General features: G+C 38.0%; 1 protein-coding gene across 1 annotated transcript in view; it reads right to left on the bottom strand.

Moving 5' to 3' along the window:
• Positions 1–4316: 4316 nt before the first annotated feature.
• The window catches only part of Uba5 (Ubiquitin-like activating enzyme 5), a 72099-nt gene continuing 55086 nt past the window's right edge, over positions 4317–21329 (bottom strand). Inside the window, exons 6-7 of the mRNA XM_067159315.2 lie at positions 20722–20933; positions 4317–4681 (exon numbers count right to left, since the gene is read on the bottom strand). Coding sequence (XP_067015416.1) covers positions 4482–4681; positions 20722–20933 — 412 coding nt within the window. The 3' untranslated portion in view covers positions 4317–4481. The remainder of the gene's footprint in view (positions 4682–20721; positions 20934–21329) is intronic.

Genomic DNA, 21329 nt, shown 5'->3' with positions numbered 1-21329 from the left:
CCTCTCACCAATTCGATTCACATACCTGCGAACTTTACAAAACCAATAATCAGGATATTTTGATATGAAAATCAGGAGAAATCAGGACATACAATAGGTCAGAACTGCTTATTCTACATGTCCTGCGGAATACAGGAGTACTATGGTATATAATATATTTATATATTTATCATAACATCTATTATCTTAAAACTCGACTGTTGCTATACAAGGCTACAAGGCTAAAAATTACACTCTCTCCATTACCTCACAGGAAGTATGTGAGTGAGATGATCGGTCTCTGATAAGCCTTCTGAAAATAGTAGGAACTCATGCTCCACGAGTGCGAATCAGTCATGCACTTAGATGCCATTACTTAGAGCGAATGCATAGATTAATATATTACATCACGCGCCCGCACGATTATGCGAAGCACAATGCTATTTTTATCAAGTAATAAATTAAAATTCGCCAGAATTGTCTCCAAATGGCTCCTAAACTCTCTAGAAAAGTCACTAGTTGTTATTTTTGAAATTCCCTAAATTACTAAAAACTACGCCAAGTCTAGCGACTAGTCTCGAGAATCAAATAGACTGATGTGAATGAATGCGAACATGCAAGAAAGAGAAATTGACAATCGATATACAGGTTTCAATAAACATCGCACATTCGCACGCATTTCTCATATTAATAAACGTTGATATTTCATTTGAAAGTGGCCAATGAGCGAAGGACTTCCGGCCACTGGCGTACAAAGGTTAAATTATGGGATTTGAAAACAAATGTTTGCAGTTCACGAACAAATAAGCTAAAATCAGGAGAAATAACAGAATAATTGGGAGGCGGGAAAAACTATTGAAAATCGGGAGTCTCACGCCTAAATTGGGAAAGCTGCAAAGTATGGAATCAGTATCTCTTCATTCGTAATTCTGTCTCCCCGTCTTACCTTCAGCATTCTTCTGCAACAACACATTCCAAAAGCTCCTATTCTCTTTCTTTCTGAGCTAGTTATCTTATGTTTCACTTCCATACAATGCCACGCTCCAGACGAGTCTTCAAAAACATCTATCTGATTCCTATATCAATGTTCGAGATATGAACAAATTTCTTTTCTTAAGAAAGGCCTCCCTTGCTTGTGCTAGTCTGCATTTTATGTCCTCTTTACTTCTACCATTATTAGTTATTTTACTACCCAAGTAACAACACTTATCCACTTCCTTTAAGACGTCATTTCCTAATCTAATATTTCCTGCATCACCTGACGTTCAACAGCACTCCATTACTTTCAATTTGGACTTATTTTTTTTCATCTTGTATTCCTTCCCCAAGACTCTGTTCATACTATTCAGCAATTTCTCTAGACATTTTGTAGTCAGATAAAATAAAATATCATCAGCAAATCTCAGGGTATTGATTTCCTCTCCTTGGACTTTGATTCCCTTTCCAAATACCTCTTTGGTTTCCTTTACTGCCTGTTCTACGTAAACATTGGAAATAAGACAGGGACAAACTGGAGCCTTGCCTCACTCCTTTCTGGATTGCTGCCTCTTTTTTAAAGCCCTCGATTCTCAACACTGCAAACTGATTTTTGTACAGATTGTAAATAATTATTCTATTTCGGTATCTGATCCCGATCACCTTCAGAATCCCAAATAGCTTGGTCCAATCAGCATTATCGAATACCTTTTCTAGATCTTTGAATGCTATGTATGTGGGCTTGTCCTTCTTTATTCGGTCCTCTAAGATCAGATGTAGTCAGGCTTGCTTCATGTGTTCCCACATTTCTTCTGAAGCCAAATTGATCTTCTCCCAACTCAGTTTCAACTTGGATTTCCATTCTTCTGTAAATAATACATGTTAAAATTTTGCAGGTATGAGACTAAACTAATGGTGCGGTAGTTTTCACACTCGTCAGCACCAGCTTTCTTGGGAATAGGTATAACATTCTGCTGAAAATCGGATGGCACTTCTCCTGTATCATACATCTTTCACACTAAACGAAATAACCTCACCATGCTGGTTTCTCCTTAGGCAGTCAGTAATTGTCATCAATTAATATACAGATCCAATATACAGTATTCTGATGGAACAAATTCTGAAAAGATATTGCATGTGTTACAACAGATTAACCTAAAATGTAATTCTTTATAATAGCTCAAGCCCTACAATTGAAGAGAGATGTTTATATAATGTGATTTGCACTAGTGCATAGCACTATTCACTTTTACTTGAGAGAGGTTATGAAATCTTCAAGATTTTTGTTGAGACTCTCAAGCAAGAATAATTCGCATCCCTGTACTGTATCTACTGCTTTTAAGGAATCTACGAATCACAGCTGACCTTATGAGTGTAACTCTCCTTTAGGCAGTACCAAATTCCATTCTAGTTGTCATAATTCACTCTGAGGAAGTGGAGCCAAGTCTTTTTGAAGACATTCCCTGCAGTTTGGCTTTATTAACAAAGCATAACAGAAGAATATCATGTCTATTACTCTGGGCTATGATAGCATCAATCTAAATAAAGTGTTGGTGACATATTCTACAAACGCAGCTAGTGCTAACAACTGCTATTTCTGGCCGTTGGTTCGGAGAAAGCTGAATGCCATAGGATTCAAATCGGCATTCATGCTAGCCATTACACATTGGGTGTCCAATCAAACTGTTATCGATGTCAATCGTTCAACATCATGACCAAGACATCATACTGAATGGCCTCCCTGGAACTAAGATGGGGCGCTATTTACTGAAAAATGACACATATACCTGAACCCAGACAACCGCTAACACTACATCTGGAAGGAATCCAGCAATGCTGCACATCTTGGGACATATGCAGCAAGGATGTGGCTTGATGTTTGTCATTGCTTTACTTAGGATTTCTCCTGTGATTGTTCATGGCAGACTAAATGCTGTAAAGTACAGGATCAACATTTTCCAACTAATAGCAGAATTACATTGCCAGCATTTATGGAATCTCTGATCTATCAAGGAATCTGAAGACTTTAACAGAATCACAAACGATGAAACAAAAAATTGGACAAATAATGGCTTGATGACCTTGTGGATGGTAAGCTAAGACAGATCGAAGCATATATCCAAGCAATATTAAAGTTGTCAAGATTGATGTAAAAAAATTCCAACTGAGAAACCAATGATGTGACATTGTACAGACATATTAATTTGTTGAGCAAGAATTAGTGTGTGTGTTACTTCAATAACAAACTTCTAGCTAAGATGGGTATCCCAAATACCTAGGTGTTACACTCAACAGAACACTGCCTTTTAGACAGCATATTGACAATACTGTTGCCAAGCTCAAGAGCCAAATCAAAATCCTCCAGAAACTGTAGAACAACATAAGGTTCAAGTGCTACAACTCTTTGTTGCTCAGCCCTTGGACTTGTTTATTGTGCAGCTGAGTACTGTGTGCCCCTTATGTGAAGAAGATTGATATCCAGCTGAATAACTCTCTGGGTTTGATCACAGCACCCCCACTGCAGAGGTTCCCCATCCTATGCCACATCCCTCCACCACATCTTCAAACATGCAGTGCTCTTATTTGAGAATATCGTAAGATGCTTCACGGTCAACAACTGCACATTCATGAAGATCTCAACGGCATACTTGCTGGCAGGCTATGTTCAGACCACCCTCTACTTCGCCTGGCTGAAAACCTCATTACCAGCAGCAATTTCGACCTGAACAAACAATGGTCCCAGGAATGGCAACTATTCACATCTTCAGAACTCCATGATGTACCTTGCATTACAGAACGAGTTCCAGGTTTTGATCTACCTAAGAAAGCCTGGTCAATACTTAACCACATATGGACTAAACATATAGTATGTGGGGACTGCCTGTTCAAATGGAAGAAAATTTCTTCTCTACAGTGTGAATGTGAGGTGATAGACTGTTGAGCACATCATTCAGGAATGTTCTATATATGCTTATGCAGGAGATCTGAAAAGACTTCCTCTTTTTAACACCTCAGGCAACTAACATGTCCAGAGTTTAAGTTTTAAATTGTAGTTATTTTATTTTACTATTCATGTATGTATTGAAAAAGCCATATGCTTATAATCACATTGTTTGGCCCCTTAAAACAATAATCACCATCACCATCTGTAAGTCATAAAATATATACTTCATACATGATGCAAAGTTTTCTTCTGATATGTGTATTACATACAAAGTTTACAAGCTCCATAATGGATTGGTCTTAATGACAGACTGTGTTGAAAACTTGCATTATACTGTAATATCTTGAAAAATGAAAATACACCAAGAAAATGAGCATTACCAAGAGCAAAATGTTAGAAATAATGTAGCTATGAAAGCTTTGGTTTCTTTTAAAGTATAATTCATAAGTTGTTCTGTTCAACAGAAAACTATACGTCATATGATCCAAATTTATGTAAAATATTTTTAAATATAATTGTCTGATTCATATACAATTTTTTGTTACAACATTTACAAGTAATACAGGTCTTCATCAGGATCATATTATATGGACTTCATCTGAGCCATAAGTTCATCAAGACTCAATTCAGTATCCACTGTGGTAGAATTATCAGAAGAATCAAATTTAGGGGCAGGTACACTATAAGCTGTCTTCACACCTGCTACCAGTCCTAGAGCATCTCCCTGACTACCTGAGTCGTCTTCAAGCTCAGCAGGGTTTGTTTCGTCTACCAAACAGATTCCTGTGAAGAAAGGCAACCATTATTTTATACAACAAACTGAGAGCAGAATTAGTTAAAATAATCATTACCCTAGGTTTCACTGTTAGAAAAAGAATAAGGTAGAGAAAAAAGTTATTTAACTTTACCAGAGTGGTCTTAAATCGCAGGATATCTATGCTACGATGATAATTTTTTTTTAAATCTAGTAAAAATACAAATCATTCTGGACATAAATAATGATCAGTAGAAAATGAATAAGGTGGGAGGAAAAAGTTATTTAACCTGGGAGAGAGCGCGCGCGGTCGATAAGAACACACCTTATATTTACTCACAGCGATCACAGTTCATTGTCGTATATATCTCAATTTTTGCATTTAATTTTTTATGTTTTGGGGGGAGGGGGTTATTTATATTACATTTCATACAAATTATTTCTCTTTTATTTGAGCAACATCGTATATAAGTTTACAATCAAGTATATCAAACTAGTATAGCAATTTCTTGTACGGTGATTATCACAAATTATAAAATATATATCAACTTAAAAGTTATGAAATGACATGGTGACAAACAGTTGTGAAAATATACATAAGAACTGCAAATAAATCAACCTTGAATATGACATTACCTGCTAGAAAGTACTTATTGTTAATCTAAGATTTAATAAAATTATCGCTTCATGATGCACAACCATATACTGCAGTGGTTTTATAATTCCTCCTCTTCACACTTATTTTCCTGATTTCCTGTGACACAAATCTATATATATATATATATAAGTGTTTTGTCTGTACACTGCTCAGAATTTGAAAAGAGTGGTATTTCTGTATCGGTCATGTCTACAGTAACAAGGAAATATATTTTTTACTTTTACGTAATTTCTGTCTGTCTGTATATATGTACACGCATCACGAGAAAACGGCTGAAAGAATTTCATGAAAATCGGTATGTAGATTCGGGGAATGAGTCACTACAATCTAGGCTGTAAATCATTTTATTCACGCTTAGTGAAATGGTAGTTTAGGGGAACGCCTAAAATTCAATTCTCTAATATTTATATTATTAGTGGTCCTATCGATAAATACTACATAACTAAAGTTACATAGAATTAAATTTCTGATCATTTATGTCTTATACATTTTTACCGTACTGGCTATGATAACACAGATATTCATGGATTTCGATTTTTTTTTTCTTAAGTCCACATCAACGCCAAGCCACGAGAAAATGGGTGAACAGAATTTAATGAAAATCGGTGTATAGAGTTGGGGAAGAAGAAACTATAGTCTAAACTATAAAAAATTTTACTGACCCTGGATAAAATGGTAGTTTAGGGGTAGGCGCCTAAATTAATTTTTAAATACCTATGTTATTGGTCATATAGAAAAGTACTACCGGTACATAACAAAAGTTATAGAGAATACGATTTCCGATCATTTATGTTTTATTCAGTTTTATTGTACCGACTATGATAAGAGTAGTATTTCAGAGTCGGAAGAAAACTAAATGTGAAAGCCTTATATATCGAAAGCACATAACATTGATTATTGAGTATAACAGCGTGACGGAATACTGGTGGGAAATAGCTGGGGAGTTGAAAAACATTTTTCTTTAGTGTGCCATTCCTCTGGTTCATACACTGTCTGATACTGCTGGTACGTAACACACTGGTTCAGTATAGTATTCCAGCTGTTCGATCCCTACTCTGACGCGCTGTTTTGAATGAGCAGTGTGCATATTTGGCAGAGGCTCACTTGTAATAGTAGTATGACCTGGTCTAGAATTACAATTCAGGCCTATTCCAAATTATAGCACCACAATTCACTAAATAATTGAACGTTCAACCCTGAAAAGAGCCGTTTCTTAAGAAAAGCGTCTTCCTCTTCACTTTCATTAAATTCTACATTCATTTTATTCCAAATTAGCAGTGAAGAGGGGTTTTCTCCTCTGGCTTGGAGGAAAAATTTGCCTCCAAGTCAGATAGATTTTTCCGCCACCAGTGTAGTGAAATGAGATTTTTGGACTCATCGGGTACTCATTGGAAACAGATTGGTAAAAGGGCATAGATTAGCCCTGGGATTCTCCACTATTTGACCCCACCCCTCCACCCGCTGAAAAAAGACTAAGTGTGTTCACGGATCACGGCTGTCTGCGGCTTGGTCATTCCAGCTCTGGAACTTTTGACTGTTAGATCGGCAGCGTAGTACTGTTCGTTAAAAGTGAGAAAATGCGTGGTTTTTCATTTGATCATTTCATATTGCTTTTAATCGCGCCATTCCTACTGACGTCATTGTAATGACCTATGTTCATTTCACTTGGGAAAATCACTAGACAGTCTTTCTGAGGATGTAAAAAAGCAGGTGGAGTGTGTCTGCCATTATAATGAAAACTCTCCAACCTGACTGTGACTGATGGTAGGCAAGTGGGCCTACCATTACAATGAAAATTCCCTAACCCAGTCTTCAATTGAGAAAAGATGTTTGGTGACTTCCCTGTCCCGTTTCTACGGTAACGATACGAGCTATGCAATATAATACTCTCTTGCTCACAAGGTGTACACTACCTAACCTAGAATTCTGTATACAATGTAGAATTCCATAGTGAAGCACAGGTAAATCAGCTAGTAACATAAGAAAACACAGTGTGTCCCTTGCAGATGAAGTGAGAGCAATTCGCACATGTTGTCTTGGTCTTCCTGTTTCATGCTAATGGCAACACTACCTCTGACTGAATTCCAAGAAACTCTTCCAGACGTTGCTTCAGCTTTCGAGGAATGTTTTCAAGTGTCACACGGTAATGCATATACTCTAGGCACGATTCTCTGCCCAAATCGTTCAGAAAACTTCTTCATATCATAGCTGAGTCGGATTTGCTTTGAAGAATGATGTAACTGTTCATGCAAGCAATATTCAGTAGTGTGTAGAAGAGGGTGAATGACCATCTGTTGCAGACTCTTGAAACGGAGTAGGTACCCTTCATTTCATCCACTACATCTACGCCCCCTTTGGTTAAATTATAAAACATCACCATTTCCAGCTTCACTGAATCACCAGAGTTTTCATCAATGCTGTCATCGTTGTGAAGTGCAGACAACAGTAGGACGATTGGTCTTCCTTGGAACGTATGACAGTAGTGCGAGAGTTCTTGTAAAGCCAAATACACTGCTTTTTCATGGGTCTTCCTTTTGTTTCAACAAAGAATGCTGGGATTTCCTTTTTGTTTCTTTTCATAGTACCCACCAGTGGAAGTCTTTGATCTGCAAGAAGACTGGAAGCAGGAGGAACATTAGTGTACCAGTTGTCGACTGTAACATTTCGTCCAGTTCCGGATATAGGTTGAACTAGCTTTACCACGACACTTTTTCCACTGTTGTCTAATTGGAAAGACCCTTCAGGTTGTTCTCCAGTGTATATCTTCATATTTAGCGTGTAGAAAGTTCTAGCATTAGTTGCTGCATGTATCTCCAAGCCATACTTCGCCGGCTTATTGGCAACGTGCTGTCAAAACTCATACCGCCTGCAAAATGCTTTCAGCATTTTGTCAACAGTCACATATTCACTTGGTGAAAAGTTATCTTTGCAGCACTGAACAAAATCATCTAAAAGCTCCCTAATCGGAGCACGCCTATCGAGTTCTTTCCTTATTGCCCTCGTGTGGATATTGTCAAATCGTACAGCATGAAGATGACACCTGAACCTCTTTAGGTTCATGGTGACTCAAAAATGTCAACCCAGTACCATCAGTTAACCATAGATCTTCTAGATTCACATGAGATGATTTCAGAACACCCGATAAGTAGAGAAGCCCAATCATTGCTTTTATCTCCGCACTGTTAGTGTCCGTAGCATCATGAGATCTCGACTACTGTATAATACCAAATATCACCCGCACTTTAAAAAAATATATCGCTTCTAAAAATTGGGTGCGGGTCCTACTCAAGCCTTTCAATTCGTGGCGCTATACTTCATGCGTCTTAGGGAATGTTATGTTTTTAGTGTATTTTAGTTTTAAGGGTTGGCACTGGATTCAGCCAAGTTTTCCGACAGAGTTTCTTTGAAAATAACAAGTGGATATGTGTGTACCACATTAATCTCTCTTATGCATTTCATCTGATAATGGAGATTTGCTCTATAGTATAAATGTGTGTAAAAAATTCCTAAAAGTCAGCTTATATACAGCTTACATATAAATTGTGAACATAAAAACTTTCAAATTTTCAAAATTTACTATCTTAATGAAATCTCAGAGAAACCAAAACATCCTTTTTGATGTATTTATCACTGTTCTCAGAAACAGTAATTCAGCTAACCAGAATTCGAACCTAAGTTTAATTAAAGGTATTTTTCCTAAACAATTACCCTTTCTCCCACATCCTTCAGCTCCACCTTAAATCCCCCCCCCCAACCCACTACCAATCTGCCCAACCCACTTGCGCCTGCCCCTCACCTTCCTCCCCTCCCATCTATCTTCTTCCGGCACTAACATCTTCACTCCAGTTGCACACTACTAGTTAAGCTGCACACACCACTGCGCAAGGTGAGTGTCCATTCACTTCGTTGTTATCTATTCTTCTTTCCGCGCACTTTATTCTTTTACTGGATTTTTCTCACTTTAATAGTTCCCATTTGTTCCGCTATGAACAGAGAGCTCCACCCATTCATATCACCACGCACAGTGTCTACTTACAACACCAGAAGAATTCTAAAACTTCATATTCAGTCTACACAATTCCAACAATCAATCTTGCAGTCATATCAACATAGCTTGGTTACCTAATATGCCAAGTTCAAAATTTCTGCTTCAGTGTATAATCAGTTCCTCATAGATTCTTCCAGAGAGAATCATATTCATATTTGTTACTTGTATACTTGTATTTTTTTAATATACTGTAAGTGTCATGTTATATTGTGTTCATTCTTAGTACCATAGCACTCGGTCCACAACCGTAATGTATTGCCAGGACCTACTGAATTCTATCTGAAACACCATGTGTCTAAAAAATTCGACTCAAGTCGATCCACAACACAGAGCATCTCATTTGTACTTCTATACCCAGACCTTTTTACGTATTTGTGTACTTGTATTATATATGGCTCATCTATTGTCACACGTAATGTTTCACTTTCATATGCAACATTTTTAGCACCATATCACTTCGCCTAATTCAACCATACATCATAGTGTTAATTGTATATTTGTTTCATAGTGTTTTTACTGCTCATTAGAAACATGTTTTAGGAATTCATCAAATATTTGTGTATTGTTTTAATATGGCTAATGATGACCCCAAGTAGGGTTGAAACTAGTCCCAAGCAACCCATGTAATGTAAATACATGCAGTGTAAATAGAACTATGTATTGAATAGGTGGAAAATTTATATGTTTACAATTTATATGTAAAGTTTATAAGCTCAGTAAAATTATTTCCAAGTACGGAACAAACCTGAAATCAAACATCGGCACACTCGTGGTTGCCGTGACTTGGCAACCGAGCTTCTCAGCGCGTGCTCCCCCAACCCCAAACACACCTTCACTTTCCTTTTACCGCAAGCGCTCAGCGGCAGTTAGTCTAACAGTCTCATTTTCATAGAGAGCCATGTGTCAACATGGATTCAACAAAGCATTTTCAGTCTTTTACTGTAAGTGAAAAACAAGTTATAAAGGTAGCTGAAAAACGACATAGATGAATCTGGTATTCGAGACTGGAGAAAGAAGAAAGATTTTCTTTTAAACAGTAATGGTGATCGTAGAGCTTTCTGCGGGCAGAGTGCAAAGTTTACTGAAATTGAAAGTATTCTGTGCAAATACGTAACAGATAGGCGGGAATTGGGATACGGCATCTCTACCAAAATGTGCCAATTAACAGCATTAGAAATCACAAAAGAACTTTCTATGCCAGAGCTTAAAGCAAGCTGAGGGTGGATCAGAAATTTGTATAAGAGGAATGGACTGAGCATCAGAAGGCGTACCACAGTTTCACCGCGTTCCTACTGCCTTCGAAGAAAACCTGTTTTCCTTTCAGTGCGATATAATTTGGTTTCGTAACTTGTTAATTTCTTACAAAATTGTACAAAACTATTTAAATCCTCCTAGTCAATACCACATATTTTACGCCCAATTAAGACAAAACTTCACACATAAATAGACATGTTTCGACCCGGCATTGGGTCATCCTCAGTAAGACATGTAAATTGAATTAAAAACATAGGAAACACACAATGTGAAATGTTAGTTAAAAAGTTTTTTTAAGAAGCATGATGAAAGTAAAAAAACTGTGAAATGTTGATCATTAAAACAGTCTTGAGCTGGAGGTCTTTTTGTTTCACGTTTGACGTAATCAAGAAGGATCACTTGAATAACATACAAAAAGAATTAAAATCAATAGTCAATAATAGTACTTTCCTTTTCAATGAATTTGAAGAGAAAAAAACTCATTGCCATGAACCCTAGGTTACCCGTAGCGAAATCGTTACCAAAAATTCATAAGGCTAGCACCCCTATACGACAAATTATTAATACAAATTTTCTCAATTTACTCAAGATTTCCTTAGTACACATTATCACTACCAAGCGAACACAATGATAAAGAAATCCATAGAACTTTGCGAAAGAATAAAACATATAAAGGTATCAGAACACCACAAGATCCTTTCATTTGATGTCGTCAATAAGTATGCCAATATCCCCGTTAAAACCACTACAAATTGTCGTAGGTACATCGTAATTGGTGTAAAACCTTCAATTATTATGTTTAATATATTTTAATTATAGTTTATATAAGGTTAAATTATCTTTTATTAAATGTTAAATATGATTAATATATGATTTCCCTGTAAATATGTAGTACAGAATTGTATAACCTCAAAATCTAGATAGTCGAAAGCGGTAGAAAATTCCATAATGTTCGTATGTTAGACTTATTGTACTATAATTTGGTGTATATGAAGGGTTCTGGAAACTTACTGTAAGGTTTTGTTATCCAGATACATGTAGAGACATTACGAATGTTGTAGATATTTCCGTGTACATTTTTAAATACTGAAGGAAAGTTCAAGTACCCATTCGACTAGCTGGTCGATCGATGTTTCGAGTGTGTTCCATTAGAGTGTTGTACGAAATCTTCCAGAAGTCGATCTAGATGGTTGATCGAGTGGTATAAATATCGAGCTGTCAGTCAGTGAAGTCAGTTCTTAGTTCTTGGGACTCGGGCAAGTGATGGACTGGGAGTGACTGTTGGGCTCCGAGGTGGAGTCAGAGTATTGAACTCAAGTGAGTGAGTGAGTGAGGCGGGGAATTCAAGAGAGTGCGCGAGTCAGTGTTGTTTGATATCTGTACGGGTCAGAATCGACTTCAGGGTACTCCGCTATTGAGTGATGTATATAGTGTCATATGCAACTATGTATAATTGTGCATTGTGACGTACAGTGTAAATAAAGTAAATTATATAAGGAAGTGAACGTGTTCTCGTGTGATATTTATTTACGTAAAATAAAATCGCAACGTAGAACGATAAAATTTGATACGGAATAATTTAACCAAATTCAGTGAATTAAGCATTGATGAAATAGATGAGTTCATAGGCCTATTAAAATTCTCTTTAATAATTATTTAATTCCGAGAATAAAATCTACCAACAGACAGGTTTACCTAGAAATATATATGGATCGCTTAGAACACACAAACACCATAGGTAAGATCACAGCTATAAAATACTGGACACGTTACGTTGACAATGTGCTAGCCATCATAGATAGCAGCATTAATGAAGGAAAGGAAATTTTGGAACTACTCAACAGTTTAGGTCAGAATATTAAATTCACTATGGAAATGGAGAACAATAACTCGCTTAATTATTTAGACATAAGACTATCATGCCATAAGAATAATCACCTGGCATTTAACATCTACCGGAAACCAACTTGCACTACTAACACCATTAAACAAATTTCAATACATCCCGAAGCTCACAAAAAAGCTGCCTACAATAGCATGTTAAAAAGAGCTTTAAAAATCCCGCGCTCAAAGAAAAATTTGAAAAAAGAAATCAGGACCAGCTGCGAAATAGCTTTGAACAACAGATTCAGCAAAATATTTATAAAGAAGCTAATCAATAAATCTACTAACAAGCCCACAACTACTTTAACGAAAGAGTCAAAAACTAAAGAAAAATATGCCTCATTCACATTTAGCAATAATAATACACATAATCACCAACATCCTAAGAAAACAGAACCTAAAAATTGCTTTCAAAACCAGCAAAACTATTGAAAGAATATTATTTAACCCTCACACACAGTAAATACTAGCAATAAATACACAAATTCTGGGATATATAAACTGGAATGTCAGAGATGTGGGTCAGGTTATATCGGAAAAACTGGCAGGAACTTCCTCATAGATATATAGAACATCGCAACGCTTTAAAATACACAGTGGAACCTCAATTATCCATTCCCGGAAAGTACGTTTTACAGGATTATGCGTTCAAATTATGTGGTCCCGCGAGCATCCTAATTAAATCACGTTGTAAAAATCCCGCATTATCCGTTCCTCGAAGAAACAATTTCCTGGATCAACCGTCCAGAAATCAGTGGTGGCTTGTGGCTGTAAAGTATGGTGAAGAGCTATTACCCTTTCGGTTTCGAGCGACAGATTTAGGAACTTCTTTCTTTCTTTCTTTCTTTCTTTCTTTCTTTCTTTCTTAATCTGCTTACCCTCCAGGGTTGGTTTTCCCCTTGGACTCAGTGAGAGATTCCACCTCTACCGCCTCAAGGACAGTGTCCTGGAGCTTCAGACTCTGGGCCGGGGGATACAACTGGGGAGGATGACCAGTACCTCGCCCAGGCGGCCTCACCTGCTATGCTGAACAGGAGCCTTGGTAGAGCATGGGAAGATTGGAAGGGATAGACAAGGAAGAGGGAAGGAAGCGGCCGTGGCCTTAAGTTAGGTACCATCCCGGCATTTGCCTGGAGGAGAAGTGGGAAACCACAGAAAACCACTTCCAGGATGGCTGAGGTGGGAATCGAGCCCACCTCTACTCAGTTGATCTCCCGAGGCTTGAGTGGACCCCGTTCCAGCCCTCGTACCACTTTTCAAATTTCGTGGCAGAGCCGGGAATTGAACCCGGGCCTCCGGGGTGGCAGAGGAGGACAAGATTTAGGAACTACGTTTTTTTTTGGGTTGTTTTGTACTCGTACCTCGTACCTGTGACTGGCGGAGGGTCCAGCACGTGACCACGATTTATTGAATTTAATGTTTCGTCATGACCACGAAAAGCTAGTTCTTGCTTGCTTAAATAGAGCACTGCATCAATTACCAACTGAAGGAAAAGTCTATTTAAATGTACATTTTCACTGAACTGTACAATTACAATATACAGTCTGGCATTTTCCTTCAGGACATCAGAGATCATATTTTGGTTTGTTTCCAATGTCTTGAAATCTAGCTGCCATATTTTATGTTCTGCAGAGTCTGAGTGCTTATGTAAAGAACGTGTTATGTTCAAAAGGGCTGAAAATCCTTCTCTATTCCAAACGTTATTTTTATTGATAAAAGGCAAGCAGGCCCAACAAAACAACTTCTGTAGAGCTGGAGAGGAGCACAACCATGGAAATTCCTTAAACCATGATCGTTTGAAACTAAGATTGTAAGATTTACCAGAATGTTTCACTTCTTTTGTAGCACAAATTTGCAGCGATTCAGTAGGGCGATCAAAACGTAGAACTTCATTCTGATCTTCGTTTTATCGTTCTACGTTGCAATTTTATTTGACGTATATAAATATCACACGAGAACACGTTCACTTCCTTGTATAAATAACTTTATTTACAATGTACGTCACAACACACAGTTATACACAGCAGCAAATGACACTATATACAACACTCAATAGCAGAGCCGCCTGAAGTCGATTCTGACAAGTACAGATATCAACGACACTGACGCGCGCACTATAACATACTCTCTCTTGAATCTGCCACCTGACTCACTTGAGTCCAGTACTCAGACTCCACCTCAGAGCCCAACAGTCACTCCCAGTCCATCACTTGCCTGAGTCCCAAGAACCAAGATCTGCGAACTTAGATCTGAGAACTGCCTTCACTGACTGACAACTCGATATTTATACTACTCGACCAACCATCTAGAATGATCGACTTCTGGAAGAGTTCTTACAACACTCTGATGAAACACACTCGAAACATCGATCGACCAGCTAGTCGAATGAGTACTCGAATGTTCTTTCGATATAGAAAAATGTACATGGAAATATCTACAACATTCGTAATGTCTCTACATGTATCTGGAAAATAAAAGCTTACAGTAAGCTTATAGTACAATAAGTCTAACATACAAACATTATGGAATTTTCTACTGCTTTCGACCATATAGATTTTTAGGTTATACAATAAGTATTTGAGGTTATACAAAGTTTTACTACATATTTACAGAGAAACCATATACTAGTCATGTTAAACACTTAATAAAAGATAATTTAGCATTAAATAAACTATGATTAAAATATATTAAACATAATTATTGAAGGTTTTACACCAATTATGATGTCGTACCTACGACAGTTTCTCCAACGTGAAAATGGTGTTTATAATAAAATGCACACTATGTCATAAATAGGATACATATTTAAATAAAAGAGCACAACACTACGAATGAACCACGATGCGTAAGTACTCGTACTTCACACAGGATGACGCAGGGAAGATGAAACATTCTGCTCTTCTGACAACTTCACTAGCACATTCTGCTATGTGGAAAGTACGCGGGTGATGTCACGGTTGTCATGGCAATCGCCAAGGCCAAGCGTTAGGAGGGAGCACTTGGGAGGTACAGGCAGCTGCGGAATCTCTCGTCTTCACTCAGTCTCACGCGCCGTACTGTGGCCGACAGCCGGCGCTTTCATGAGTTCCCCTGGTTCTCATCAGGTGATGAGGTGCTCCAAACGCCGTACAATAAAACATTTTCTTTCCGTAAAACCAACAAATGTCATAAGAAAAATAAATTTAAGTAATTCATTATGGTAAAAATAAGTGGTGAAGTGGCACTTCACCTACTTCACCTGAAAAGCCGCCCCTGCCAGAAATGTCACTTCCATCAATGCTAAATCCTCGATTAAGCGGTTTTCATTTAAAGATAAAAATTTTATTATTCCGTATTGAAAAGTATCACAGTTAAAATTGAAATAATAAATAAAGAGGTTCAACCTATTCAATACACGAGAATAAGAAATGCAGTGATTACATTCTTATTTAGGATTCGTCGTGCTTACCACACGACACCTCGTAATCTGCAGACCTCCGGGCTGAGCAGCGGTCGCTTGGTAGGCCAAGGCCCTTCAAGGGCTGTAGTGCCATGGGGTTTGGTTTGGTTTTACATTCTTATTTAATAAGTAGAAGTGATACCGGTTTCGACCCTAGTCCAGGTCATCATCATCATCAGCCGATTAAAACATGAAAAACAATGCATAGGAAAAATAAAATAAAAGATCAAGTTCACTCCGGATCAGTAGAATAGGCGATATAAAAATGACGGGGGTAGACACTGTAAAATTCAGAAGTAAAATGTAAGTCACTTAAAAGAAACAGTGCCTAATTTTCTGAACGGCAGTATGGCACACGCAGTGTTAGGCAAAGACTTATGTTTATGAAAAGCGGAGAACGGTTAAATGAGCTAGCTTGTATACACTGTCAGGTACAAAGTCATAACACAATCGAACACATATGAAGATCAATAATCGTGCTGAAGCTGAAGATGAGTACCGTATTTCACGGCATAATCGTCGCACTTTTTATACCAAAATTTTCGAAAAAAATTGTAGGGTGCGACCATTATACGATTAATATTTAATACCAGTATTTGTATTACTCAAAAAATGTATTTATAACTAAATTGTATTTGATACAAATTTAAGATGCACGTAATACTCGCGTTTATACATCAAAATAATTAAAATAGTCTAAAACAAAATTCATAATTTTTCGCAACAATTCGGTGAACGATTTTCCAACCTGAAAATAAAAATGAACGTATTAAGTTAATTTGTCATTAATTTGAGTATTAAAGTTAAAATATTACACTTGCAAAAAATTATCGCTTTGTTGTGAAATGCGGACTTACCGGTACGCAATTTATTCCAAATCTTAGGTGTCGCTATCGCAGGTTTCGCTATCTGATGCGCCGTCCTCGCCTCTGCTAATACCAGTATCAGATTCTTCGTCTCCCTGCCATACTGCGTCATCTTCGGAACCGTCTAGTGCATTCGAAATCCCAGTCCTTTTGAAGCTCTTGGAGACTAGTTCAGGTGGTATAAGATCCCAACTCTTCTTCACCCACGAGCATAACAAGTCCAAGGGTGGACGCCTGATATTTCCAGCGGGCGTCAATTGCTGATCGCCGCTCATCATCCACTCGTTGTAAAATCGACGTAAGTGGTCTTTAAAGGGTTTATTAACACATACGTCTAGTGGCTGCAAAGCAGATGTTAGGCCACCAGGAATGACTATCTGTCGTGTCTTATTTGTAGTGAGAATTTGCTTCACTTCGTTCACGAGATGACCTCGGAAACTATCTAAAACAAGCAGAGCTGGTTGTTTTAGTAGTGCACCAGGTCTTCTATTCCACACAGTTTTAACCCAGTCCAGCATGAGTTCTACGTCCATCCAACCCTTTGGTTGCACTCGTACATGAATTCCACGGGGAAACTGTATATTCTTAGGCATCGTTTTCCTCTTGAAAATGATGTAAGGCGGCAACTTTCTCCCGTCAGCTGTAATGGCTAGCATTGCCGTGCATCGCAACTTCTCACTACCGCTGGTTTTCATTAATACACTCCGTGATCCTTTTAGCGCAATAGTGCTGTTACGAGGCATATCAAAAAAGATTGGAGTCTGATCGGCATTACCGATTTGAGAAAGCAAGTACGAAGTTTCCTTGCGCAAACGTATGACAAATCGGTGAAAATTTACAATCTTGTCCGTGTAATCAGCAGGCAACTTTTGGCTTAGTGTTGTTCTCCTTCGCACTGACAGATTGTGTCGTCGCATGAACCCCTTAATCCACCCACGAGTCGCCTTAAACTGAGTTACCGGTATGTTGTGTTTGCGCGCTACCTCCTGTCCCTTAATTTGTAACATTTCATATGATACACTGCAGCCATTGTTACGTATTTCACTGACGTACCTAAACACTTCTTCGTCAATTATAGGAAACTTCCCTGTTTTAGGACCTCTAAACGCGCGTCTAGAAGGGTTTGTGCTTTTTAGCTTGTTTTTTACTTTCCGCCAGTCACGCACCAACTTTTCACTCACAGAAAATTTTCTTTCTGCAGCTCTGTTCCCGTGCTGTTCAGCGAAGGCAATTACGCTTAGCTTGAAGCCCGCAGAATAGTTTCTATATTTACCCATAATCGCTTATAAATGCTTCACACGTTAATATTTGCGATATAAATGACTTTCCGTAATTGTTCACTATTAAAACAAATTATTTCTGCAAACACCCAAAACACAAATTAAAAACTTGAATTCTCACGCACACATGTCTACAGTAAGCACGTAAATCTGAAACAAATAAATGCATCTGTGATCTGTCCATTCCAGAGCAGCCAATACTGTTAAGCAGCAAGGAAGCAAGCAACAATTTATCAGTTTAGCTCATTGGTTGCGACACACTACTGCGCTTGCGCAAAGCTTGCAAACCGGAGCTCTAGCTAGCGCGGTGTAGATCTACTGTATAGTTGACTGTATTCCGAGACGTCAGTAACAAACATTAATTTTTTTCAATTTCTTTTAAACATACGGTAATTAGGTTAATATTTCTTCCCAGTTATTGATGATTTTACATTACAAGACTGACGAGTTTATAAAATAAAACTTTAATAGCATTGGCTAATAATTATCTTGACTGCTTGGATAAAAGTTTTCATCCCATGCCCGGACACGTATGACGTAGTAGTAGGTAAGATAAGAGTCTAGCGATGACAACTGAGACATCGTAAATAATTCGGCTGAATAATTCCGTGGAAATCTGCGTTATCGTCTTGGATTTCACTTCGTGCGCAATAACACAGGAGCCGGCCCCATGGTGTAGGGGTAGCGTGCTTGCCTCTTACACGGAGGCCTCGGGTTCAATTCACGGCCGGGTCAGGGAATTTTACCTGTATCTGAGGGCTGGTTCGAGGTCCATTCAACCTACCTAGCCAGTATTTCCTGGCGACGTTGCCGATAAGCGATAACTTACAGCCTTACGTATTTCAAATGGGAACTCATAATATGTAGGTGGTGAATAAATAGTACACTGTCTCGCGACCACGTTGTCAAACTGCCGATAGCCTACCGGTAAGCATAATATGTAGGTGGTGAATAAATAGTACACTGTCTCGCGACCACGTTGTCAAACTGCCGATAGTCTACCGGTAAGCCATGCGTCGTACATATACCGGTATTATTTATTTATACGTTGTGCAACATGTCGCAAACGTGACTGTGTTGCCAAATTGCCCGTAAACCATACACGTATTTAAACTGCGCATTCATGTGCAACTTACGTTGCAGTTCCATTTACCTTTTAACCAGATTAGTGAACAAAATTTGGACGTGCGACGATTATGTAATTAAAGGTTTAAAGTCCGATTTTTGTATTGAAAATAAAGGATGCGACGATTACGCGGTGGCGACGATTATGCCGTGAAATACGGTAGATCAATTGCAGTAACTTGCCAGCTCCCGGTGATCAGTGCGATATATTCAACATCAGGCACTGTAGTTTCAAACGCCAACGTAAAATGAAGACTAGCTTAATGATCCAGTATTTGCTTCGGTTGCGGGAATGTAAGTATGTATAGATACATATAATATAATTCAATATAATTGAATAAGTAATTGTGATCCTGTAGAAATTTTGGAACAGTTGACGTGAAAAGACAACTGTGAAGAGAAAAAAATATAGTAAAAAGCGCAATACCGGAAACAAATGAAAACATATATGCACAGTGCACTATTTTTTAAAATGTAAAAAATTCAGGTCGTGATTGAAGTAGTCAAAGTCGGCGCAAGGCAAAAATTTGAATGAGAAGAACCGAAATGAAGGTGGCATTTTTTTTTTTTTAGGTGAAAAGAAAAGATAGAATAAATTAATAGAGGAAGAGGAATAGTGGAATAAGAGAAGAATAAGAGAGACTGAAGTTAAACGGTGTTGAGGAAGGATAAGATGGGGAGATGAAGGAGGGGTAGTTTAGGGTGGGTTATTGGAGGTAGAAAATGTGGGTAGGAACTTTGTAAGGCATGGAAAATAGAACTGGGGTTTTGAAATTTAGAATTTTTGAGAAGAAGAATTAGGAAATCGAAAAGGATGTTGGGTTTTTCAAAAATGTCATTTAAATTGAAATTAGGGTTGAAGTATTGGTCAAGGTGAATACAGCAATTTTCAGTAATGTTTAAGAGGGGGCCTTTGTTAATGATTTTGAGTATTTTCATGTCTTTTTCAATATTGGTGAAATTATGCTTGGAGTCTTGTATGTGTTGTCCTATGGCAGAGAATCTGTTGTATTTAATGGCGTTGATACGTTTGGAGTATCTGATATTGAAGTTGCGGCCAGTTTGTCCGATGTACGAGGAGCTGCAGTTACTGCAGTGACTGAAATTCATAGTAAATCTCAGTGGTTTTAAGCAATTTGAGTGTTGCATTTTTTGTGCAGGTTAGTGTACAATTATATCTGATACTTCAACTCTATTCTCTGTAGTTTTGGAACTTTGGACTGATAATTGAAATCAGTTTATATTTTTTTCCACTCAACATATTAACTTACTATTGTAACTGCAGCCTATAATGTTCACACAACAGTTGGAAGAAAAAGTTACCTGCATCTTAATAACAATCCCTAGGATGGTAGAATATAGGCTACAGTTTCACTTATTTGAGTACTTATAGGTACCATCTATCAAGAAGAGCTACTTTTATTTTCGTCAGCCAACAACTTCCTACTAGTATGATGATTTTTCGTAACACTTGCATTTCCATTATTACTTCTAAAACTAAATTACTATACACACCCCATTCGTTGTCTTCATGAACAACTTCTTGCTCCTTGCTCAATGAAACCTTAGGTTCTTCAGCTGGGGCAATAGCTTTCCATTCTTCTTGCCTTTTACAACAATTTCTGTCATCACAATTTGGGTTTGGTTTCAGTTTCATTGTAGGGAAGAAATCTTCCAATGCACTATAGCCAAGATAGTATGTCACTTGCCCAAATCCAAGTAAATACCTAAATACATATGTCAAAAGAAAATGTTAGTTGTATGCATACAATACTTCATACACTCATGTTCATAAAAAACAGAACACATTGAAAAAAAGTTCATATTCACAGGACATGTTCATTAGTATGTTCTGCAGAAACGATTAGCATTCCAGTTACCTAGGTTCAGCATGTGTCCTGTTGCTTAGTAGGCACTGGGTCCTCCATGGGCACTGATAACTTGTTCCATGCATGATGGCATCGATGTGTATAAGGCACGACTGGCGTCCTGAGGTATAGCCATCCAGGCTGCATTCACTTGGTTCCACAGTTCGACTGGCGACAAGTCCGGTGAACACGCAGGCCAGGGCAACAGTCTGACATCCTGTGACAACAAGAAGGCACGTGTTCATGCAGCAACAT

Source organism: Anabrus simplex, chromosome 1, assembly GCF_040414725.1.
Source record: "Anabrus simplex isolate iqAnaSimp1 chromosome 1, ASM4041472v1, whole genome shotgun sequence".
NCBI lineage: Eukaryota > Metazoa > Arthropoda > Insecta > Orthoptera > Tettigoniidae > Anabrus > Anabrus simplex.
Note: the sequence above shows the minus strand (reverse complement) of the source record. Positions and strands in the feature narration are given on the sequence as shown.